The sequence below is a fragment of the Diadema setosum genome, chromosome 13 (assembly GCF_964275005.1).
Source record: "Diadema setosum chromosome 13, eeDiaSeto1, whole genome shotgun sequence".
Lineage (NCBI taxonomy): Eukaryota > Metazoa > Echinodermata > Echinoidea > Diadematoida > Diadematidae > Diadema > Diadema setosum.
Window position 1 is genome coordinate 33,791,127 of NC_092697.1, and position 27,821 is coordinate 33,818,947.

At 38.2% G+C, this 27,821-nt stretch overlaps 1 protein-coding gene across 1 annotated transcript in view; it reads left to right on the forward strand.

The window, feature by feature from the left end:
• The window catches only part of LOC140236608 (uncharacterized), a 197,920-nt gene that overhangs the window by 16,975 nt on the left and 153,124 nt on the right, over window positions 1-27,821 (forward strand). The window contains 2 exon segments of the mRNA XM_072316531.1: window positions 16,003-16,350; window positions 17,986-18,234. Of these exon segments, the coding sequence (XP_072172632.1) occupies window positions 16,003-16,350; window positions 17,986-18,234 (597 nt within the window).

Below are 27,821 nucleotides of genomic sequence, written 5' to 3' on the forward strand. Positions count from 1 at the left end.
ATCATTATCTTTGGAAATAATTAAAAATTGTTCTAAATCAGAAATATTTTTCTGCAATTTCCTTATTTTTTCCTGTATTTCTTGCGCCTTTCCTTTCGAATATTTCTTTGTTATTTCACGAATTTTCATTTTAACAAAATCCCAAAGGACTCTAACATCTGTAAACTCCTTCTTTCCTTGCTCTATTATAGATTTCACATACAGGAAGAGAATGATGAAGAGAATGATGAAGAGAATGATGAAGAGCGACCTCTACTGATCGTATGCATGTAGGTGCCGTCTATCTTCACAATTGTTTGTGGTACGAATCATTCAGTTTTGAAGTCAGGAGACAAAGAATTTCAATTATTGAATTAAGTGCCTATGATAGGTGATTAACATTTCAGCAACGCAGATGCACAGATCTCGTTAAGAGAAATCAAAACATTGTAGGGGAATTCCATCCTGATATCATATTGCATAATAGGAATAGAAAAATCAGAAAAGGAGATCGGTGAATTTTGGCGGGAAAAACTTGACAAAAAAAAGTTAGACTAAAGTTATGATAAAGCTTAGAGAGAGTAGGACAAATTGGTAACTCTGTGTGACGTAGGTGTTGAGCAGCTCTCAATTCCGTTTGTACACAAAAAGTAATACCTTTCATTTTTGTCAGCAGGCAAACTTTCTTTAGATCTGTTCTGGGTATAAAGTAAAGTAAATACGTCTCTGCATGTCCTCTTCAGTGTATTATAATTATGTTCTGTCTGTGCCGATATAAATGTAAAAATGAAGAGTGAGTTTTTGTACAAAACAGATGGATAGCTGCTCAACACCTACGACACACAGAGTTGCCAAGTTGTTTTACTTTGTGACCTTTATCAATCTATAGCTTTTTGGTGTGTCTGATTTTTCCCAACATCCTTTTAATGATCTTCTTCTCTGACTTTTCTTTTTTTACGTAAAGCAAAATAATATCAGGATGAAATGCCCCTTTTTAAGATTTTTATTTATCTATGCAGTCTTCTTTCAACAGGGTGACCCCATCAGTAGGCAGGAACTGTTCTTCCTGGGGGCCCTGAACATACAAATATAACATATGACAAAACATGAATACAACATACTGTACGTAGACAAGTACAGTTCTTCCACTGACAATGACTGAGACCCATACAAACAATCACACAATAGCTATCAATGCTCTGACAATTATACACAATCTAATCAAACAAACGATGATACCATGGTGGGCCTTCGTATCTATTATTGCCAAAAAATTAACCATAAATTTCATCAAAAACGAAACTTTCGCTGCTCGTGATTAATACGCCAACCCAAAACGGGAAAAAAAATCAACTCAGCCAGCAACCATCTTATATTCTTTCTAATAACAGCATTATAATCAACATTCAATAGATATATACTGCCCACTGACAATCACATACATCGCATCTCAAGTCAAATGCTCAAAACCTATGTAAAAGAAATAAATCGGCAAAATCTATGATTGTCAATAGAAAATGATGTTACCATGGGAACACAATGTTTGACATTAAAAGAATTTAAATCTACACAACTATGATAATTATCATAGACACAAATATTTATCCCAAATTTCAAATCAAATACTCAAAAACTGAGAAAAAATTGACTGAATTCACAATATTATTATGTATTAATATAAAAATCAACATGGCGGCCCGACTTTGATAGACAAGTGAATCGTCCTCTCCACTTTAAGATTCCATTTCCTGGATTTAGCCTAATTTCTTGGAATACTTACCTGGATTTATTACCATATCTTCATTTGCTAATTCCACCATGAGCAAGGACGGACGTAAAAAGTATGCTAAACTTTTTTTTATTGTTGATCTTGCCCCCATAATCTTCCCGCCATTTGTTTTAATTGTTATTAATTTTTCCGTCAGGAAGCACGCAGTTTCACTCAGTATTATTTTCATGGCTGGGCAAAAAAACAGAGTGTGCCAAAATCAAAGAGTAACCTTTGTGGGCTCATCCTCCATGTCCAGGGAGAGAATGATGAAGAGCGACCTCTACTGATCGTATGCATGTAGGTGCCATCTATCTTCACAACTGTTTGTCATCTACGAATCATTCAGTTTTCAAGTCAGGAGACAAAGAATTTTAATCTGCGACATAAGTGTCTGTGATAGGTAATTGTGACCGTGCACCACAAAACAAACAAAAAGTCGCAACCCTTGATCTTAAATGAGGTCTCAAAAAAGGTGAAATGGTTCAACCAAGTCATTCTTGAGTTTTTCATATTTTCTGAAAGAGCTATCCTTCTTGTACATTATTCTTCTGTTTGGTATCTTAACATGAATGGGAAAGTGTGTTCTTAGCAGTTTTTCTACACCCCCCTTTTTTTTTTGGGGGGGGGGAAGAGTAGAATGATCAGGTATGACTTCGAGTCCGCTTTTCATGTCTTTCACTTTCAAGTCTAATAACTTTTGACAGAATGACGCTACTGCTTTGAAAGTTAGCATTGATCATGGACAGAATGTGCTAATAGAACATTTATAATTTCAGCTTAATTTGATAATCCCTTCATTGTTGTTGCTCCGGTGGTTTACATCCTGTGTTTTGTCCCTTTCATGGCACAGCTAGCACGGATTGATAAAGATGAAGCGCTTGAATAGACCGTGCACTTCAGAGCCTCTTTTCTTAGTTCACACTTTTCCAGAGTGTGTGCTTTCTTGCCAGGATTAGGTTGGTTAGGGAAGTCCATTTGAATTGAGTTATACATCATTTCAAAGCGTCAGAGTTTGCCCTTAACGGAAAACCCATGTCTGGCGACTTTTTGTTGGTTTTGTGGTGCAGGGTCACAATTGATATTTTGCCAACGCAGATGCACAAATCTTGTGGGAAATCCAAACATTGTATGGGAATTTCATCCTGATATCATGTGACATCAGATAAGAATAGAAAAATCAGAAAAGTAGATCAATGGCTCTTTTTCAAAGGGGGGGGGATAATTAAACAAAACATTGTACTGAAGTTTTGATAAAGTTAAGAGGGTGTAGGACAATTGGCAACTCTGTGTGACGTAGTGTTATAGAGCTCTTCATTCCCTTTGTACACACACACACACACACACACACACACACACATACACACACAGCGTTCGTCCTCATCAATAGTCAGTAGAGATGTCAGCAGAGGCAGAGAGAGAGAGAGGAGAATGAGGGGGCGCCGGCTCATTCTAACAGAGGCATTTCGTCGATAAGTACACACAAAAGATCGTGTTTGTTTCAGCAAAGACGTATTTACTTTTGGTCTCGTTGACAAAAAGGGAAAAACCAAATAACTTAATGAATTGATAGGGACGTTACTGTGTAGGAGGAAAGTGATTATGGTTTATGAAGTTCCGCCTTCATGGGAATAATGATATATGTAGGTTAGTGAATACCTGACTTATGTAAATATTGGCACCGTGTCACTGGCACTGTGTCATCTGCTAAATGATGTTATCCAATTAATTAAGACCATATTTATGATGTGCACGTGCAGTGTGAGTAAAGTAAACTTCCCTCTTAGTATTTTTTTATGTGCTCGCATGAAATTTAACTGTGTTATTATTCTGTTATTTTATATTTTAATACTTTCCATGATTGTCGCATGATTGCGACAATCACCTTTCTTTTTTCACTACTTTGCCTTTTTCATCAACATCGAATTAATTTCACTCTAAAAACAACAAACCCTCCCCCTCCCCACCCCCACAGAAGTAATTCCCCAAAGGTTTAGTACTTGGCACAGCATGCTCTAGTGTGCAATGATGCGTATGATGATTTTTTTTTTAATTCACAACATTGAATTTCAATAATTGTAAGAATTTGTTTCCATATTTTCTTTAGTATTTTGTTCGTTTTTTTCTCGAATGGGATACACATTGGGCACTCCACTTGTTCACAAAATTAGAAAGCACACACACACACGCGCACATACACACGCACAGACACACACACAGAACGAACGACACGATAGTAGGCTCAAGGGTTTTCCCAAGAGCATTCTAACACTTCATCCGAGCTCTTCAGCCATTCACTGTCTCAAACATCCAAGTATAGTTTGACAGTACAACTATGCAGCTGGAAAGGGAAGTTTTACAAGCAATCCCTGTTCAACACCTCTTATCATGATAACAGTCTCTTGTTTCATTTCAGACCCGGTGTTTCCTCATGGAAGATGCCAAAGAAAATACGCCTGTACTTTGCACGTATTGCAACGTCATCTCACCCATTGAATGTTTCTTTTTACATTGTACATAACAGTAACGGATGATCAGAGATGTTGCAATTAGTTTCTACTGATTTAACTTATGTAAAATGCTTAATAAAATGATACCAATCAATTGGAATCGCGGAATACATTTGTGACCCGCTACAACAAAAGGATCCGAAAGTCGCGGGAGGACAATTTCTGAAATTGGCATGTCATTATTTGAAGGATTTAAGCAGTGTACTCAGAACATCCGAACGGCAAAAAGATTCGCTGCCTTGTTGCGCATTGTGATGTAGAATGTACACCTTTGTACCTTGCGTTTCGTTATATCAAAGCTAGATCACTGAATGATTTTGCAGTGTTGCTTTACATACTAGTCTATAATTATGTTAACCTTGCATTGCCAATAGTAAGACTTGACCTGGGCTATATTTCCTAACTTTTCCATGTATATAAAACACACATACTCACAAACACAAACTATGTAGGGGACGCTCTAAAGTGCAGATTTTGGACATCCTTCGCCCGCTTGATCACTTCGACGCCCCCATGCTGGTCATACCTCCCCCAATCATGTACATACACCGACACCCTTGACTACCAGTGGTGGATCCAGGGGGCGCACCGGACGCCCCTGCCTACCCTTAATTTCCAAAGCGAAAAAATATAGCTACAAACGGCAGTTTTGGGACTATAAAATGTCAAAATTTTCAAGCTCGCTCGCTCCGCTAGCTTGCATTTAATTGCTATGCCATTCCTCTGATGCATGCTGCCAGCAATTGCCAGCAGTTGCGCCCGGTGCACCCCTCCCCCTTAATTTCCAAAGCGAAAAGATACAGGTACAAACGGCAATTTGGGGACCTTAAAATGTCAAAATTTTCAAGCTCGCTCGCTTCGCTCGCTCGCATTTAATCGTCATGCCATTCTTCTGATGTTGCTGCCAGTAACTGACAGCAGTTACGCCCTCTGCGTCCCCCTTAATTTCCTAAGTGAAAAAAATATAGCTACAAACGGCAGTTTTGAGACTGTAAAATGTCAAAAATTTCAAGCTCGCTCGCATTTAATCGTTATGCCATTCTCCTGATGTTGCTGCCAGTAACTGACAGCAGTTGCGCCCTGTGCGTCCCCCCCCCCTTATTTTCCAAAGCGAAAAAAATTATACTACAAACTGCAGTTTGGGGACGGTAAAATGTCAAATTTTTCCAGCTCGCTCGCTTCGCTCGCTCGCATTAAATCGTTATGCCATGCTCCTGATGTTATTGCCAGTAGCTGCGCCCGGTACGTCCCCCCTTAATTTCCAAAGCGAAAAATATAGCTACAAACGGCATTTGGGGGACCTAAAGATGTCAACATTCTCAAGCTCGCTCGCATTTGATTGTTATGCAATTTTCCTGATGTTGCTGCCAGTAATTTGTCGTGTAATATATTATGTCACACTGTCATTCCATAATCCATGTAAGGAGAACTTACAATGTTGCTCAATAACTGCGCTGTGGAATGTATCACATTCCGGTATGTCGAATGTAGTCCCCATTAAGTTTGCAGACTGACAGCGCGCGCACATACACATACACAAGCGCGCACGCACAATCATACACACCCTCAATATTACTTTTCCACGAGGTGCCCCCCCCCCCCAATTCGAACGGACTCTCCTAACCTGTCCTAATATTGGAAAGAAAGCACACACTCTGGAAAGTTTGAACTGAGGAAAGAGGCTCTGAAGTACAGGGTCAATTCAATATTTACCAAACCGTGCTAGCTGTGTGATGAATGGAACAAAAAACAGGATGTTAACCACCAGAGCAACAACAATGAAGGAACGTTCAGATTAGCTCGAAATTGAGCATGCTTTATTAGTATAATGCCAACTTTCAAAGCATTAGCATCATTCATTTTAAAGTTATCGGAATTGAAAATGAAGAGTATGGACAGGGTTTTTAAGAAATGAAAAGAGGGCTCTATATGGGAAACACCTATTCACACTATTCAACTGCTAAAAACAAAAGTTTCTGTGCTTTTCTGTTCGTTTTATGATCCCAAACTTTAGTACAATGTAGAAGAAGACTTGCTCTTTCAGAAAATATGAAAAGCTCAAGATTGACTGAGTTGACCACTTCATCTATTTTCAGTCCTCGCACAAAGTCAGTGCATGCGAGTCAGTGCATGCGACTTTTTGTTGGTCTTGTGATGCCCCGTCACAAATAGAAAATTTTCCACTAATCTGGTCAACTTGTATGTACTTTATCTATACCGCATAGAATGTTCTCCATTTATCTGGTCAACCTGTGTACATACACATTAAAACAACCATGCATACAGTACATCACACATGTACATAACTACTAGTGTGTAGGTAACCTGTGACAATAGCCCATGCGATACTTGACACCCATAATCAACTCCACTGAGGAACGGACGCTTCTTCTGCGTACCCTCTGCACCGAAGGTTTTAGTTGATCTCTACTATTGTCAGGCATGCCAAGTTCAATGGTGCGAGCAGGTGCATACTTAATTGACTATTTTTTACTTATTTTGAAAGACAAAGGAAAATATTTCTATATTTGCAACTATCACTTTAATCTCTTGAGTTGTGCTCACTATTACAGGCCCAGGTTGCAGACTTCGCCCAATGCGCGGGAAAAATGGATGCCATGCGTGAGATTGTGAGACGGCCCCTAAATGCTTGAGGCAGAATGTGTGAGACTTGGTAGCTCTGTATTGTTGCTCTGCACAATAGGGCTCACACCTGTAAATAAAATTTAATGTCCCAGACCCCTTCACAAATTCGTACCAAAGATACCAAAATAAATGAGGAAAAAAATTAGTTAAAAATCAGAAAAAGCAGTGTGGTAAAAAGTGAATAGCTGCAGATATTGAGTATGAATTCCTCCACAAACTGCATTTCAGTTGGAAGATGAAAGCTTTTCCATGGGATGTGAAGGGACTTTATTTCATTGGGTGCATGTACGGAAAATGTGTCTTTTTTTTGAGTAAACTCGTAGTGTGGCTTTGCGGACCCTTGGACAGAGTTTGAGCCGAAGACCCCCCCCCCCCCCCCCTTGGAAATTTGATGGATGAAACGGTATACCTCACTTTTTTAGGTTACCGGCGATGAAACATCTCATTTCTCCCAGCTATTTTACAGAATTTTTTTTTTTAATTTTGAATTTTAACACACGTCTCTGTAGAGAATTATTTACCCGTGTGAGCCCAATAGTAGCGTATTGTAAAGTGGGAGTGGCCTAAAGGTGGAGTCCCAAAATGGCAGCGCCAATGGAAGCCAAGCGCTGCCTTCAAGCATTGCGCGTAACGTCACTTCCGCGTGGTTCAGTGGTCTACTCCAACTTGCGCTGCACCACCGCCGCGTTGTCTGTGACGTCATACTCCTCTCGCAATACCCGACATCGCGCAAAAGATCACAATGACTCACAGCAAATAAGTCCCCAGTTAAAAGAAACCTGTACTGACATTTTCTACTTGTCTGATAATTCTAATCTACATTTTTTGATGCCTACAACTGGAAAGAGAGGATTCTAAAACCCAGGATAAGCCTGTCATGATTTTTTGAAAAATATGAAAACGAGTCAGCCAAGGAACGATCCACACAATTTGGCATACGTCACAGGTGCCAACCTCCGACTTTAGCAAAACGAACTAGAAAGGTTCTACACATGTCAATTTACTGATGAAATCTCACACGAAGTACTGCAAAAACTGTTATTTAGTAAAATTGCAATATGGAGCTGAAATAAACATGTTAAACAATATTTATTAATTCTTAAAAGGAATCTCTTCAAAAGCTTTTTATTTAGATCAAATTTGTGGGGAATATTCCAGATATGCAAAATGAAATTGGCATCATTGTCCGAACGTGCTGCCCATAGAAAACTGTGTGTAAGTATACGTTGCACTAACTATACATTGATGATGAGCGATAATGGTTCGACATCACAGTTCAAACTATCTAACGAAGATGAGGACTGAGTGATTCTTAAAATCTAAATCCAAAAAATAGTCAATGGCAATCACGGTTTACGCCTAGTTAGAAGAAAACGGCACTCAGTACATATAGACTCTAGACTAAACCTAGGACTAGGTCTAGTGAGCAGTCAAGGACCGAGAAGATTCTACTCGCCGCTCCGTCGACAGCTGTACGTGCACAGCGCTAATAATAGGCACGGCGTAAACGTTTAGTATGCAATACATACCCCGAATGGCCCTGCTGCCAGAACTTGAAGAAAGTCCAGACGAAAGTCCAGACTCCAAGGTCTAGCGTTGCCGCTAGAGGCCCTTGTGCTGCAGGCCCTGTTGTTTCTGTGCTGAATTTTGCAGGTAAGGTATCTGCTTTATGGATTTTCAATGTTTTTGTGGTCGAGATAAATCTCATGGTGGTCGTTTTAACGCCAAGGACTAACTTGGATCTAGTTTTAGTAGGACCCATACCTCGGAAGAGTGGCCCGACCACGTAGATACAAACAGTGCCACCGCTTCGCGATCCAAGCGCTGGTGTAGGCAAAGTGCTAGAGTACTTCCGTATCCATGTAGATATCTCAAAATTCACCCAACCAAATTGCACCAAAATCACAAGAAGTATTTTATGACTCATGTCCACTTGCTCACGCTAATTGGAACCAAATCGCAAGTTGAGAAGCGTAAGTGCAGTTGTCGACTTTCCTGTCGTCGCTAAAAACAATCTGCTCTGTACGACTAAACAAGAGTGATCGCGGCGTAGTAGCCCTACTTGCCTGCGCACGCACAGACTGAAGTTAGCCATCTAATATCACGAGACAAATCTTTCAAGTAATCGGGAGCAAGAAATCAATTTATAAATTATTTGAGCTAAGTTGAATGAAAAATAAAGTTCGTAAATCACACAAATCGACATTTTTTAATTTAGTTCCCGCGTAAATTCCCCGTTCGCACAGCACTAGTCGGCTATTACAACTTCAGTTCTAGATTGTGCATATCGCGTTTACCAAGATCTCTCGCGAAGAGTGAGTTTTTTTTTTTTTGTGTGACAACTTGAAATTCGGCGTCAATATTGATACTTCTCGATTACCGATTTCGTTCAAATATAATACGGTATTTTGAAATATGCTTAGAAGTATATACTGTAATTTTGGTGCGATTTGGTTTGAGCGAAATTTGAGACAGCTGCATGGATAGGACAGTACACAAGTGCCGCCTGCTAGCTAAATTGGGCCTATTAAAGCGTCGTCTGCTACTCGGCACAATTTAACGCACGCGTATGCGAGGGCTTGTAATCAGTGAAACATTTGGCACCTGTGACATCACGACATCCGGGCTCGTCAGCTCATTAGCATAATTCTCGCCCAAAAATTTCCATTTTCAACATGAATTTACGGACTAAATCGTTATGAAATTTTGATTCTGTTTGCACCGCTGGGTCTTTTAGAATTGAAAGAACAACATATAAAAAAAAATAAAAAACCGGTACTATGCCCTTTTAACCTGTTTTTCTTTTTTTTTTTTCGAGAGAATATAGATAACTTAATTTCATTAAGGTTTATGATTCTAATACGTCTCCGCATCACCGTTGACATACAAACTACATCCTCTGGTACCTAGTTTGTTTGCCCGCTTTCACTGTCATACCGAAGTCCTACACATGCATGTACGCGTAAAGCTATAATGTCTCGATGCTTGTCCTGGTGCAGTGCATTGCACTTTGCAGCTTTACCAGCATCATGTTTTCAAATCCAAAGTAATTCTTCCAAGGATACTTATTCGGCATATAATTTAAGACAAAGTCAATATTTAAAGTTAAAAAACAAAACAAAACTGAAATTCCACATCAGCGAGTCGATGTGGGGGATGTGACGCCTTGACATACGATCCTGACCGAGGTTAACAAAAAGGTCGTTGATTATACCCGCCATACCCCTGGGTCGTCTGTCAGTCCACGATGTTTGAAATTCGGGAATTCATATCCGTACTGGATTTTAAAGCTGCGTTCATCACCTTCCCCTGACGTTCATCGTTCTTTTTATATCAAGCTTACATTTATCTAACTGACTGGAAAGCAGCTGGCTGAAAATGCCGTTCCTTTGCTAATAAAGTGTTTTTCTTTTACGAACATAACGAGATTTAGTTGAAACATTGGGTAGTTTTCGGTAGCTACAAAATAGTTTTTTTTCTAATTAATACACTTATGAAGAGATTTTATGATTCATGGCTGTCTTAGTAGTTTCTTATATTTGATCTGCATCGTTTTAAAACAAAGGCACATGAATGTGAACAAATAGTCATTGCAAATCATTTCATACTGAATTTCATGGGGGGGGGGGACAAGTAGGCCCTAGGTGCATATTCTTAGTAGATAATTCTGCGTGAATTTGTATGCATATCAGTGAGAGAAAAAAAAAAGAAATTCTACCAAGATGCTTTTATACCTTACAACAACAGCCGATTAATTTTGGTCTACTAGTTTTATTCAAACGATTTGAGTTCCCCTGAGGTAGAAATCAGCCATTCCAACAGACAGGGTAAGAAGCTATTCTATTCTCCCACATCATTTTCAGTTGTAATTCCCTCCATATTAAAGCTGACTTTGACGAAAAGCGTCAAAGAAACAGAGTAATTACATTTTCATAACAATCTGACAAAATATGGCGAAGTCGTAGAACATTCAAATTGTTTTATGAAATAACAGTATGAGTTGAAACCACTTATGCAAATCAGATGATGTACTGAAATCATTGCTTCACTTTTGTGTTGTTCATTATTAAAGCTGTGCACATGATTCTTCACCGAAATTCCCACTTTTGCATGTAATAAACCTCTGTGTAAAACTTGTATTGGCGACAAAGAACTGTTGCGCTTTGATAGGTACATTGTGAACATGAATGGTTGTATCCTTATCTCATTAGTTTGCTCATGGGGCCTTGCGATTAAAAAAAAAAAGCTCAGCGGTAATTATTTTTGTTTTGCTGTACCTATTACTGTGTCCTTCATTATCTGAAGAGTGTCGTCTAAAAATATATATAATAACATGGTGAGGTGTAAGAGCAAAGACATCTTGTAACATGCTGCCTAGTGCTTACTTGAATGAATCATTTGAATAATTTTAAGCGACACTGCTCAGTGTACAACCATCTTAGCTGAATATCAACAAATATCTCCCTTTATATGAAGAACTGCGAAGAATTATAACATGAAATCGAACCAAACATGAAGACATGACGATTAGATTATTCATACAGCAGCAAAGACAGGCCCTATCTGGTTTTGTCCCTCTTACGATCATGAATCAAGAAACTTGTAAGTCAAATGTGGTGACGAAGTTCAAGTTTTATTGATGCTATAGCAGTATGCCCTTTGAACAAGCATGGTAACACTTTAAACGCCTCGATTTTTTTTTCACCTACACATCAGCGTTTTCTAACCCTTGAACCAGGAAATTGAAGTCTCAAAAATCTCTCCCCAAACCATGACAAACTGTGGTAAACGGAACGTTACAAGAAACAAAAGATGAAGGCCTTTGGTGATTTTCTGCGTGATTCCATCCATGTGCATGTATGTTACATTACTGCATTAATCGCAGAATGACAGTGTGATCACCAACATAATAATTATTCTTGAACGGGTCAAGAAAATGGAACAACAACTTCGATTTTTAGTCCTTCGATGTGCAGTTATTATCACCCTCAACATGTCCGTTCTTGGTAAGTATTGTCACGATGCAACGGTTCAGGCTATTCTGAATTGACTGGATGTACTAGGGGCATAATCCAGTGTGTATTGCTAAATACCATGATTTAGGAACAAGTTTGTGTAAACACGATTGTGGAACTATACAGGTTTCCTATGATACAATGTACACAGCGTGTACTATAATGTGCATTTCTCATGGAACATAGATCATTAATTTTGAGGTCATTGTAATTCTTTTTTTTTATGATGATGTTCATCGTAAAAGAAAACATTTAATTAATCAGATTGTTTTATAACGTGAAGTTGGTCCAGAGGTCCTGGAATATTGCATCTTTTGATGTTCAGGCTTTTTTTTCCACAAGTTGGTTTCTGTTTTCATGCCTTGCGAGTTATAACATAAACGTAATATCTTAGTTATGCTACTTTTAAATTACTTTTCTGTGTTTATTGTGGGTATACATGCATTGTCTTTTGCATGGTTGTTTACTTCCAGGATTACCGTTGAATGTACATCATTAAATTGACATAAACAGTCTGACAAAACACACATGCATATGTTCGCATTTAGCTTCTGCATATATATATATATATATATATATATATATATGGATAATGTGTTTGGACAATGACTAATATGACACTAGTAACAAGGACAGACTTAATACAATTTACCTTGAAACTTCTAACAACTCTAGGTACAGTTTGTTTTGGTAATGCATATTTAGACCGAGATGTCATTTTTTATATAAACAAAACATTGATTCTCATTATCATTACAGTGAAAATTTCATTGTATTCACAAACACCCCTGATGGTGCTAGATTTACGTATATACATTGAAATTCTAGAATTTGTCAAAAAACTTCGATGTAATAATCTGCATTGTGTAACCTCATAGACTAAGAATTTAATGGATCTGGTTACAAGATGATGACAATGCTCAAGTTCCTTCTTTAACCAGTTCATATAGAACGTAAAAAAAAAACATGCTGTGGTGTAGGAATGATCATACCAATACATAAAAATATTTTTCCACGCCAGACTTGTGGCTTGATGAAAATGTTTGTGATCCAATATCTATAAATCTTGGAAATAAAGAGGAGGGAAATAATTGTTGCTGGTGTTGTTTACCAACCTCCAAATGTGAATGTATCTTTTTGTGGATATGATTGTCTCTCCATTATGTGGTCAGTGGCTAAAAATAAAGCAATCTATTTTGTGAAAGATTTTAGTATATATCTACTGAGATGTGACGAAGAAAAGGATCCCCAGAAGAACTCTTTTATGATTGCATATTCATAGATTTATCGAAGGGTTTTAATACAATTAATCACAGTATTATGCGTTTAACATTGATCCACTATGATACTAGTAAAATTGTTTATGACAGGTTCAACATTTGTCTTTCAAATCGCTATAAATGTATTCTGTTGAAATCATCTGTTTTACGTCTAAGAGAAATATCCTGTGGTGTCCCTCAAGGCGTCTGCGAGGAACTTTACCTTTCATTTTATACATTAACGGTAATGGGAATTCATACCCAATGCCTTCTTTTCTTCTTTATGCAGACGGTGAGAATATTATCTATATACACAAAGATTTCAATGACCTTCAAAGATAATCAAATAACAATTCGCAGATAGTGAGTGTATGTTTTCGCGCCAGTAAACTGTCAGTTGATCTGCAATTATGAAAACCTATGATATTTAGTAACCACAGTGGATTCAAAGGTTTGGTGGATGTGAAATTAATTTAAATGGTGTAAGAATATACTATATGGTTGAGCGTATCAAGTTCCCTGGGGTAAGTTAAGTTGCAAGTATCACATCAGAGAAGTTGAGGAAAATGTATTGAAAAGCATTGGTAGTATCAATAGACTCAGGCACGTTTTTTCTTGAAAGTTTCTTGCAAATGTTATATTGTAGACTCTTCCTCCCCTATTTTTCTTAACTGTAATTTCGTATGGGCAACTGCATACCATTCACACCTAATAATGAATGAAAATGTATTGTTCGAATGATAGTTGGTGCATCTCGAAGAAAAATGCTGACCAATACCATCATAGAATGAGACCAATCACAATAGTCATGATGTACTGTTGATTTTTTTTCTGTGTGTGCGTGTGTGTGTGTGTGTGTGTACAGAACTATTGACGAATTATTACATCATATTTCAGAGATTTTTTTTTCTGTCATTAATTAGGAGTTTTCATAATTCCAGCACACGATCATCGGCTTTTCTACATCTTGCAAGTCAGAGAACAATGCCATCCATATCAGTATTTTCAATACTGGAGTAAAAGTGCGAAACTCACTACGCCTACATGCTACTAACGTAGCATCTATGGAAGTTATTGTAGAGCAGATTTAAGAAATGTACCGATTATCAATGCACTGTTAAAGGTAAGATTTCCCAGAATTGTTGATCCAGTGTAGATGAACACACATAACATGCATTATCACGTTGACATTAATTGCAATTGTTTACTTTATTACATCTGTGAATATCAAAGTAAGTTACTTTCTAAATTTCTTCTTCTCTTCTTCGTGTTCTTTACTATCTATTGTTAGTGTATGTGTATCATTCTTGCATCATTTTTGTTTTCATAATTCGTAGTGTTATAATAGAGCATCTCAACACAAGTTACTTGTTATGTGTAACGTTCGCGGAAATGTCTTCCTTTCAGATCACTGCTAACTATCTTGCTCCGTGTAAATGTACCCCTGTATTTTGTCATTGATCTGACTGGAATAAATGTATCTAAATTGAATGTATTTTTTTAAGTCCACGAAGTAGCTCTCCAAAATCCATGCGAATGTCGTCTTCTCCTCAATTCACTACGTAAAAAAAAAAAAAAAAATGCGTATTAATAGATTCTTCCACTCCAATGTCCATGCACTGCCTGACACAGGGCGTTAGAGCTGCCAGATCTTAATTCTTGTGAGCAAGGCTCTGGTAAAAGTGGACAGCCAAAAAGATATTGCACAGTCTGCTCCTCTCCACACAGAAAGGAGATGTCATTATTTTCACTATACCCCCACTTTGCTAGGTTGAATTTGAGACAGGACTTCGTAGGCGATTGCAACAACACCAGGAAGGTTATACCTTGCCTCACTGACGCTCGATGGGATAGTTTCCTTCAACAATTATGTGTGGGTGTAGGCAATTAGATTTTTTTTTTCGTTCATCTACTTTTGATAGAAGGCCACAAATGAATACAGAAAAATACGCGTGCAAAATAAATGTGAAATAAGTGAAAAATAAACAGAAACAGAAGATGGTATAATAACATGTTGAGTGAGACCAAAAGACACACACACACACACACAACAAAACAAATAAAACACTTTACCAAATTATGTTCATTCCGACGAGAAGCAAGTCGTACCTCACTGCATGTTGATTGATTTCTGCATCAATGACAAACATGAAACTATATCTAAAGTGTTATTCCACACCATTGGTGGGCTGACTTTGCTGAATTGAGTAAAATCAGTCGCACAGGACTGTTAACTCTTTTGTCCATTTCGAACATAAAATCGTGGAATGTTACATGATATCTTTCTTGGATTCTTCTTCACGCTCCCACAGATTTATACTGAAATTAGTTGAAACCAAACTATCACCAAAATTTGCTGAGTTTGATAATGTCAACTGAAGACTCTCCCATCGAGCTGTTCACAAAATATTACGTAATGCCATAACTTTGACTAATCTCATGTGGACTTTCCAAATTTTCTTTTTCATTTCCGTTTCGATACAATAATTGCAAAGTACAGACAGAGTAATCTCTATTAACATCAATATGTCACATTTCGCACACATAATCATGACCTTCCTGCATAGCTGCCAGTTTGCTTGCATAATTTATCATTTGATATACCTTCAACCGTAAATGAATTGACTTCATTGGTAATTCTGCTAATGACATATCCCCCCTATAACAGTAGCTTTAGCTATTCGCTCTTAATTGTTAAGTGTGTTTATCGGTTACTCGGAAAATTATCTGTAATTCATAGCTTCCTTTGAGATTCCGCCAAAAGTTGAATCTTGCAGTGTGGGATTATTATAGCCTGGTGAATGTACCTTTGTCTCATTGCTCAGGGAATATACTGGACATGACGTGCGTTAGTTTCAACCCAACCTACGAACCCAATCAACCAGCGTCATTTGCAGCTGTTCTGAGTGGTTCTGACATGACAAGTACATTGACCTTTCAGAGGTCAATAGACTTGACCACGGGGTCAGATGTGACAAGCTGGTGTTCTTACGATGATGATGTCTCCTCGTGTCAGTTTCCATCGGCTTCAAATATCGAAAGCTACCTCACCTCTTCGGCAAAGGTCACCTTACCTGTTGATTCGAATGGAAACAACTTCGGGGCTTACTCATGTCGAGCTGAACGGTACAATTGGACAACGACCGCTACGACTCTGTTCATTCGTTCTGACGGTGAAATACCCTTACTAATGACACACTGTATTTTCATTTACCCTCTCTGAGATTCTCATACCACCAGGGGCGTCACCACCTTTTTCCAAGGGGGGGGGGGGGGGAATGCGTTTTGACACTAATGTAACCTGCGAGGTTTTTTTCTTAATTTGACTTATTGGCTCCTGGGAAGGTGTGGGAGGGGTATTTCTCTCCCATGCGACGGAGCTTTTGCAAGCATTGAAATTGAAACAATCCGTTGCACAATGAGTGAAATACCGTACGAATATAACAGTGCTGTCGATCGATAGTAAACACTGTAAAATAGATATATATTTAACAGCAGTGCTGCCAGAGCCCGAAGTGCAATTTTTTTTCCCTTTTTTCTCTTCTTTTTTTTTTTTTTGTCCCTGGTAAAAGAATAAAAATAATAGAAATACCATAATTATAGCATTATTTAGCGTCCGGCGTTGAGGTCGCTCTCCAAGGGCGGATCCGGGAATTTTGTAAAGGGGGGGGGGGGGGTGACTGATATTTCTGGTGCCACTTTCGGGTTTCATTTCATTGTTTTTCTTTTTATTTCTTTTGTTTTTTACGGATCCGCCTGGATCCGCCACTGCTCTCAGACTGAAGTGCTTTTTTTTTTTTTTTTTTTTTGGTCTGAAGCGGGGTGCGTTGGCACCCAGCGCACGTACCACTATATGCGCCCATGTACCACTATATATTTCTATGGTTTCATGCTTGTATATATTTTGGCACGCCCGACTAGCAACAATGTTCGTGTTATACATGTTTTATTTTGCAGCCAAAGGGAACAAACTAATCATTTAATGCAGAATAAACTGGACAATAATATAACATTCCTGATTTTCCCCAAAAAACGACTTCTATGTAAGTCAAAATCTAAATTGTACATGCTGACTTGCGGACATGATGATTTAGGGTTACTTATCAAATGATTACTGGACTGTTTCATAACACTCACGATGAAAACACAGTCGCAATAGCAATAGGTACATAACCCAACCAATAAAAATTCAAGCTGAAAACTCAATTATGATTCATGGAGTGTCTTTATTGGCCCAACGTAAATGCGGCGCACTATCGCAATGGCACTGACTTATCATAAATATGCTTACTATTTACGGTATGATTTTAATGCGATGTTTATCTTTGCAAGTTGTATTTACTCCTGAGGGTATTAGATGGTGGCTGTCGACAGGTCATATTATAGATTTTCATTTGTAGATCTTCAAGCGAAGTTCTATAGCATCATGGTTAAGATAAATTTCCGTTTACATATTTACCAAGTAACGTTTAGGTAATGATTTCTGTTTGAATATGAAAACAAACATCCGTGGTGCCAATCTTGACGTTCGGTTTAATCGGTTTTTCAATAAACGAGAGGTTAGCCCTTTTTCCTTTGTTCATTGTCAGTTTGTTTGTTTTTTCATTCATGGGACGCATCAATAGGTAATAATTATGTTGATGTAAATAAACACATTCCATACTTAATTCTGAAATCTGCATAGACTCAATACACAGGCCACAGAATCCCTCAGGGAATGGGTAAAGAATGGACGGAATGTGGCGTTATACTACAAATCGTCAGTACGTAGTGCATTTGGTTGATTTTGTCTTCTGTTATAAATACAGCTCAATTTACACCCTTTAAATTGACGGTAACTGCCAGCATTGACGAAGAAGTACGTCTCGTCATGAACTCTGTGGGAGCTGGCACAGGCTCACTAGTCTGGATGCTCAACGGTCAGACAGACCTTTCCGCTTCCGTGTCATCTGACGAACTGTACATCAGCAGGGCAAGCGAGTCGATGGCCGGAGTACATCATTACTACTACAACGACATGCCTGAAAGAGGTGGAATCATTAAACTCATAGTTCGAGGTAAATCTTTGGCAATGTCATTTACGATTACCTCCTAATTCTCCGCTAACCTGTGTAGGCCAGCGGATTTAGGCTGAATTTGGGGGTCAACTGCATGGCAACTGTCGTATAACAAACAATTTTTTTTTTTTAATTATTTAAATGCATATGTGTTAACAAACTTACCAGTAAAATTTACCCAGAAGTTCTGCTCCGGAACATGCCCAAAAGGCGTCATCAACATGGCCACCCCCAAAACCGGTAAAATGAATGGGAATTTTAGGATATCTCAAATGTTCATTATGCAACTGACATTAATCATGAGATAAGTTGCTAGTGTATGTATTTCTTATTTCCTGCCTTTCTTCAAGCAAAATTCGGCCCATTTGTGACCTCTTTTTCAAAAAATCTGAGCACAAATTAGGTCATTTCTATGGCAACTTTATGCTGAAAACAATGTTTTTCTCAGACAAAAAAATTCAACACCTTCTCAATGACAAACACCATCATAGATTTATATAAGTATGTAAATTCATAGCTATTTAATTGACTGGATTTGAGACCAACAACCTGTGAGAGGCCATAGTTACCATGGTTACATTCAAACTTGCCTGTAACCATTATAACATAGCTATCCAGAAATCACAATGTTTATTATTAGTGGTGTATTATGTATATTCCATCTCAGTAGCTGGATTTTTTTTTTTTTTTTTTGCATTTGGCACAATCATAAGACAAGCTGACATTCCGTTCAATTCAATTAGGAATAGTATTATAGATTAAGTCAATTTCTCATAAAATGAGACCCTCCTCGACCTCCATTCCACTCCCAATAAAACTGGTTAGTTCATGGCTGTTCCTTTCTTGCAGTCCTGGCATGTTTCAGTCACAAGACTTGCTAAGCGAAACTGAAAACAATAAGTGGCACTGATTTCACTGAAATCAATGTTTTTGAGACGGGTCTTGCATGGACCTCTGTACGATATCAAAGCAAACTCAATATACTCAACGGAATGCTTCAACAAATACTGTACTTCCGAAAGAAATGAAGCACTGTTAACAGAAACAGCATACATATTTTGTCATACATCACTATCAGACTACACACAAACAATCTCTTCCGAAAAACATGTTTGAAAGCACTATGTTTTGTTCATACCATTAGGTTATAAAAGTATTTTGAACAATATATGTTTCAAAGGTTGACTATAATACATTATGTGACTCGCTACAACAAAAGAATCCTAAAGTCGCTGAAGGCTGAGCCGAGAAAAACGAGTTTGAAGTCACATCATCAAAATTAGTCAAGACTATCGTATTTTTGTTTTTTGCATAATTTTGTAGTCTAATGTTTTGGCTATCCTCGAAGCTAAAAGATCAAAGGAAAGGCAAGATATCAGAGTTTTTTCTGGGCCTCGATTTTCCGACTTTCAACGTAATAGAAACGTGTCCGAAGATTATTTTGGATCTTAATAGCGCCGCAGCAAGGCTCCGCCCCTAGCAACGAGGGAGTAATTTTATTGGTCAGTACGTGGCATTCTGATTACTGATTGGTCATGCGTAGACCGCTGGCGCTAAGCTTGAATGAACATCGCGGAGGTCGCTAGGAGCATATATTCTATTGTTGAATGTCTTTCCTCACCTTGATCATGATAGCGTTGGAACGAAACCTTTGAAGGCGTTTTTCTCGACAATCTGATTTCCTCAACCACTTGACATGCGCTAATCATCGATACTTCCTTCCTCAACCGAGTACTTTTATGAGTTGTGTTATATATGAGATTAAAGTAGAAGAGTAAGGGAGTGATGTTATGCCACTTTCAGATTGTCCTCCCCGACTTTCGGATACGATCCTTTTGATGTAGCGGATCACACACACACTCACACACACACACACACACACACACACACACACACATATATATATAAACAATATGCGCATCGTTTGGATAGGTGATCATCAATAATCATCAATAATTCCACAAATGCAGGGAAGAAGAGGGTAAGTCATTAAATTGTCTCTGCCTTATCCTTCCCTAATTGTTACTTGCTAAGACTATATGTTTATATTAAAAGTTTTAACTGACACTCATTCTTTCCATGAAGTAAACAGCACTGCATGCTTCAAAGAGAGTATTTTATAATATCATTATGAACTAACAGTGCAATTTACAAACAGTATTATTAAAAATGCAGCGGTTTTGTGATTTGACAGCTTTTGTCAAAACAAGTTCGTGGAGGTGATGGCGCTTATCCCTGCATGACGTAATACTATCATGTATTCAATATATTAAAAATACCAGTGCGCGCCTAGGAACTTGTCAGATGTCTCCGAGAGCGGGATATGCACATCAGTAACGGTCTCATAGCTCAGGTTATGACTTTTTTTTTTTACTGTTATCGTGCCCTTGTAGGTAAGCATGTTTACGCGAAGCGAGGAAACCAATTAAGTTTGCCTATTTGACGATTCTAATGTTGAAATAATCGGGTGCGGCGAGCGCGCTGCGAAATTTGATAGTATTAGCCTGAAAATGTCTAAGTTTGTATTGGAATTACATTAATCTACAAATATAACATGGAATTATTTTCAAATTGAGAAAGAATGCATATAAAATCATTGCAAATTATATCTTTGATAAAAAAAAGTGTGGGGGATAGAATTAGATTAAACCATTATACAACCCCCCTCCCAAATATTACAAAATACAATACATTGTATATCACTATTCTCAATGATTACAACAACAAAAAAAATAAAAAATGAGCTTATGTTAATTACATATGCCGGTCACTTATACTTATTAATTGATACAGATGTTGTGTTGTCATACGGCTCAAATCAACACATTTTACACGACCAAGATAATCAGTTTGATTCAAAAGATATTTTCTCCCAATCTTCTCTTCCTAAACATAAACTCCAATATCAGAATACATTCAATCTATACACAGAGCATTTCATCAAATCAGTCAATCAAATGTATACTATATTCGCATTGTTATAATACATGTATATACGAAAATAGCATCGTATATCTAACAAGCAAAGAAACGCTATTGTTTCTATAACCAACACTCTGTGTTATATTATTGCACATTTTACACCAAAATTCAATCTCACAAATAAACAACACCAAAACGATGAAACGTTACATAATTAAAAAAAAAAATAAACCGTTTCTGAGGATAATACATAAAAAAGATACAATTATACTTTTTCAACTTGTTAAACCCTTGATCCTGTGATCAACAACCTTTTTTATATCAATGATAAACTTTTTGGCAACGCATACCATGCACATCATAATGAAAAAAATATACCTTCAGATTACATCGTCACATAATGAGGGAAATAGTGAATGCTCTGTGGCACTTTTTGAAGGAGAAATAAAACAAAACAAACAAACTAAAAAAAAAACACCCTGTACTATTCATTGATAAGTGTATGAGGTAGGGAATGGCACTATTTTGAAACAATTTTGTTTGAAACCGTTTTAAAACCGTCTGATATTTGCACATCTCTCTCCTTGTCTCTCTCCACCTCTCCCCCCCCCCCTCTCTCTGTCTTCTAGCTCTCATTTAACTAATACACACACTCTCTCGTACATCTAACCAAGAAATGAAGGGTTTGTTTGCAAAAACCGATAAGTCCATTTTTGAAGATTTTGAAGTACGATCTCTGTCAAAAAGTACAAAATAATACATTTTAAATGATATATTGGTCACCACATATAAAAGTATATTTTTGAAGTTATGGTCAAAAGAAGCAAAAATTTTTTTATTATTCTCTTTATTTTTCTTGAACTTTAATCGCAAATATCTCCATTTGCCAAATATGGACTTATCGGTTTTTGCAAACAAACTCTTCAAATATACACTATTGTATCTAACCAACACTGTGTATTATATTATTGCACATTTTTGTACCAGAATTTGATCTCACGTAATAAACATCAAAACACTGAAACATAACATTATGAAATATTTTGAAACATTTCAGAGAATAATGATATAAAAAAAGATACAACTACGCCTATACTTTTTTAACTTGTCATTAAACCCTTGACCCTGTGGTTCACAACCTTTTTTTATATTGCTGATAATTCTCTCTGGCAACGCATACCATGCACATAATAATTTACATAGTGAGGGAAATAAATACTCTGTGGCACTTTATGGAGGAGACATAAAAGAAGACAAACAAACAAAACAAAACTACGCTATTCATTTAGTAAGTGTATGAGGTATAAGGAATGGCACTACTTTGAAACCGTTTTGTTTTGCAGTTAAATTGTTGATATCTATGTCTTCTACGTAGGCTGAAGTTGACATTCTGTGTAGTAGAGATCCAATCACTACACAATGGGTCTCGGGTTACTTTAGTGGCAAAATCCAGGCAAAGCTTGTTTCGCCTGTTTCTGAGCGTATCCAAGGAACAGATTTCAAGTGCTTCATTATACGTGGTATAATTGTCGCCTAGTATTATCCTGCAAGACCGTTTTTGAATGGCTTCAAGGAGATCACTACCTTCTTTTGTTAAGCTGCCACTGAAAACAGGTGCTCCATATTCTTGTATAGGTCGGATGTATCCACAATAGATTGTGATCATGTCACGCAATGGCAACCTGTGTCTTTTCAGACACCTTAGAATGTATAGTTTTTTGTTACACCGATTCAGCAGGTCAGATATATGGGAATCCCATTTCAGGTTTGATTGAATGGTGATGCCCAGTATGTTGGTTTTGTCAACTGTATTGAAAATCTTGTCGCCTATTGAAAGCGGGATTGAAATTGATGGTTTTTGGAGAAACACGCTGTCATATAACATCACATTTTGCAGGATTTAAAGTCATGCTATTGCGTAGGGACCATTCATGGAAATCATTCAGGGCACTTTGAATATTTTGGGGTTGGCTTTCTTTCCTGCTTTCAACAAACGTCAGATCATCCACATACTTGAAATAGGGCACCACGGAATCTTTACAGGCATCATTTATCATTAAAAGAAACAGAACTAGACCTAATTTCGTTCCCTGTGGAACACCAGAACACACAGTTGACTGGTCTGACAATTTTACAAAATATCGTGTACACTGTTGCCGATTTTCCAGAAAGTTTAAAATCCATGCAACGAGACACGGTCGAGCTTTCGAGGCAATCAATTTCTGGGCGAGGATATTATGATCAATGCGATCGAAGGCTTTTGAGAAATCGGTAAGAACAACAGTAGACACGGAGCGAGCATTTTCTGCGTTTCTATTACCTGATGAAGGAGTTTAATGAAATAATGATTCGTTGACAAACCTGGGCGATTTCCATATTGATTAGGGTCTATTTGACTGTTTACATCTTCCAACAACCAATTGCACATAAATGACTCTGCGATTTTGGCAAAATGACTAGTCAGAGATATTGGCCTTAAATTCTCTACTGTTGGTGGATGGCATTTCGGTATGGGAAACCACCTGTTCTTGTTTCCACTGACGCGGGACATCCGATGATTGGAAGGAAGCGCACGTTTGTCAGTTGGAAGCAAATCTCATACGCGAATTCACAAAGGATGCGGACCGGTAAGTCTCCGGTAATACCTGCTTTACACTTGTTGACTGAACGCAGCTTTCGGTAAGTTTGCCACGGCTGGATTTCAGGACAAGGAGACGGAGAGGGGAGGTAAGCTGGTAGATGGTCTCTATCGAGGGGAGGTAGGTCACCTGCTACTTACATAAAATGATTGTTTATGCAGTCCGCTGTAACATTGAAGTAACGGGGATCACCGGCATCAGTCCCGGGTACTGAGATTGGTGTTGGGCGTGCATCATTGTTGGTAAGTATTTTGATCTACTTATACCACTTTGCAGGGTAGTCAACTTTAAGGTTTTTCACTCTTTTGTTATAATAAGCGGATCTCGCCTTTTTGATACAACGAGTAACTTTATTTCTGAAATGACGCCAAAGTGGTATGTTATTCTGTTGAAAGGCAAGCTGCCTACTATACGGATTAAAGATTTGATTTCAGCGGTCATCCATACTTTATCTGAACTGTGGGAATGGGTGACTCTGGCAGGCAAGTATACATCCAAGTGACTCTGAATTGAATTCATCAACACATCACACTTGACAGAAGGATCTTGTTCTTGGAAAAATCTCCTCCCAGGATGACTTGTTATCCAGCTACCAAAGGCTCTTTTTCCACTGTCGGTCAGAGGCCGTACTATCCTTCTCCGTGATTTGTTGGACTTTGATATCGATTCCATTGGACACCACAAAACACAATTATGATCGCTCATTCCAATAGGTGATATTACACAAGTATCGTTGTACAAAGAGCCAAGTTGTAATGATCTTCTCAAGAGTGTTTACTCCTCTAGTGGCTTGAAAAACAACTTGTTTAAAATTGACGTTGCTGTTGATTGGTTGCAGATCAAGATCATTAAATTCACCGAGTAATGTGATCCCAGCTTCTGGATATAGCAACTGGTCAAAACATTATAAATAGTAGAAACCAGATGATCAACGTACTCATTTCATTTCATTTCATTTCGCACATGCATGTTCACATGCATGTTTTTTATTTTCATTTCCAATCAATATACACAGATAATACACTTCAAATGATTAGGCCCTACATATCTTGGAACATAATACATATTGGTTCTTAAAAGAACTTAATGGAAATGAAAATTGAGGGGCTGCTAAAAAGCGAACTTGTATAATGCAGTCCCCTCACTTACGTTACATTACTGCAATACATTAATTATACATGGTTTTATAACACAATACAACGATACGTGTACCATACAAGCTAATCATTGGAAGTATACAGTTTTCATTCAATCGAATCGGATGGTAACATGAAGCATACGCTTTCACACATCACAGTTGTCATACATATTCACTGGTATACACAAACACATACACAAACGCATACACATACACATACACATACACATACACATACACACACACATACACATGCATTGGCTCATGGGCTCTGGGATGTTGAGGGGGAAAGTACACTACGCACAAATGAGGCACGAACATTGGCGAGGAAGTCTAGCGGGTCTCAAATGCAACCAAAGTACTTCGATTCCGTCGGGTACCGGGACATCAAGTTCTCGTGCATTAAAGATGATGTTTTACATAGAGAGCTACTCCACCACCAGGTCGACGGGTTTCCCTGCATCTTGAATGCAGCGAGAAGTCGGAAAGTTTGAACATATCGAGAGGGGTGTCAGGATCAAACCAAGTTTCTGTCACCACAATAACATCAGCGGAGTGGTTATTAGCGACTATGGATACCTCGTCAATGTTTTTTCTCTCAAAGATATAGCGTTTAGAAGAAGGGTAGGTATATCATGCTTTTTTACCTTGTTCTTGGAGTATGATACCTCCACTTTTGATAGACATCTGGGGTCCGGTGTAGTATTTGGGGGCTTGGAAGTGCGACAGGTTACCCTCAATGAAATTTGTTGTGGTTTCAAGCTTATTTTACTTGTGGTACCAACACAACGTTGTGCGTGGTGGCGTTGTTTCCTGGTACCACCTCGAGTTCCACGACGACGTGGGGGAATGGCCGTAATGCCGAGATCCTTGATGGCTTTCAAAGCAGACAAGGGTGCTCTCCGTGCTTCGCTTCCATGATATGTCTCAGTGGGGCAGAGTTGTCTCAGTGTCGACAAGGAGTACCTATGTCGTTGAAACGAGAGTGTTGCAGAATCAGGTCCAGGATTAGGGCTGATGTCGCCACAAATTAGAAGCTCATGTTGAAACGATGACGCACTGTTACTGTAATACGGAATTCGGATTCGTTGTTTGAAGAACTTTTGATGGCGTGGAGTTTTGGTAAATGGCGCCTCAATGTGCAGTATTTGCCAGTGAGAGATGCATACTGGTTCGACACACACAGTAACAGCCAAAGGGCATGTAGAACGTAAAGCAGTTTAAAGCGTGACTCGGGCTGCATCATGAAAAGGTCCATAGAAAGTGATGGTATTCATCAGATCCAAGTTCAATTGTGTAGCGCGTATTGCTGGCTGAGGTCATCGACTGGAGGGGTGCTACAGTAGCTTGTGCCCCTGTGTAATGGCTGCTGTACATGTGTATTTCGCATACCAATCGTTGGCAAACAGCAGAGGGATATTCAGTTATTTCTAGAAAATCACTCCATTACATACCTTCAGAAAGTTCCACAAGAGTCAGAGAGTGATATACAACAATTTACTATTCAATGTAACTCAGATGATCACACATTAATGACGAAATATACGAAATTTCAGTAGCTCTTGAAACACTGCTGCTGCTGCCTGTTAGGCGCTACTACTGCTACACAAATATACGTACTACATTGTATATGCGACTAAGGGGGAACTCAAACAATTACGTTTATTCCGTCACAATAGAGAGTTGACGTTTAAGGGGAATCATTCGCTCTCTCGAACAATGAGAGAAGACAAAAGATTCCCCTTAGTGTTCCACCTAAAGTAATTATTATTGTTATCATTATTATAATCATTATTATGAACAATTTGACGATACAAGGGCAGTCACGTGCTGCTGGGGGAAAATAACACGTTAATTGTAACCCTAAGGTCTTGCTTTACAATCCATATCACTGTACAAGCAAATAGAGGCACGTGAGATAATTCATACACGCACAACAAAACAACATAACTATTACAACGGCCAGAGAATAAAATGAGAATTAACGTAAAGATGATCGAGGTTAGTTAGCAAAAACGGTTATGTTGCAAAATGTTTGTCTGTGGTGAAAAAAAAGCTTTCCCACCTTCTATGATTTAACAGGAAAAATCAATTTGAAATCTTTGGAGTTACATAAATGATTTATTGAAAGTATGGATTATGATTAACTTACCAAGGATACTAGGAGATACCGCTTAGATTGCTGGTTTGTGTTTCATGTTTTTGGCATCAAAACAGAAACAACACAATATAGCTGAGAACATGGAGAAGGGATGTATGTGATGCCAATGCTATGACTGCACAGTAGCTGAGAAAGTATCACTAAAATAATGACAATGACATGGCTGCACTGTATGGAAAGGCAAACAAAGGTATCACCACTGTATTGCGCACCTGACCTTGCAGCTGCATGGCCCTGTCCCTAGGGATGACAAGATCAGGCTGAGTGCTCACCAGGCGGAGTATGTACATGATCTTCATGATTATAGTTCTTTACCTCAAGTGTGACATCCATATTAGTATATTTTGATAAATAGAATACACAAGCAAAATGACACTAGACCGATATGTTGAAATTGTACTCTCATTCTATTGCCTAAGCCTGTGTCCCAAGGCTCTTTCTCGTTGCCATGGAAACAAATGCATTTGGTGACCATGTTTACCCTTACAACGAGCTGAGTCATCTAGTGACTGGATATTTTTACTGGACACCTACTTATTTGAAAGTTATTAGGCTTGACCCGTTCCGTACGGGAACCTGGTGGTCTGTGTATTAAGTCTATGGGGATTTCAGAATTCAGAATGGAATGGGTTAATTTATAACTATTTGCGTAGAAAGAATTACATTTCATCATTAAGGTTCTTTTTTTTTCATGATAGAGTTACCATGGCAATGACTATATTTCCCC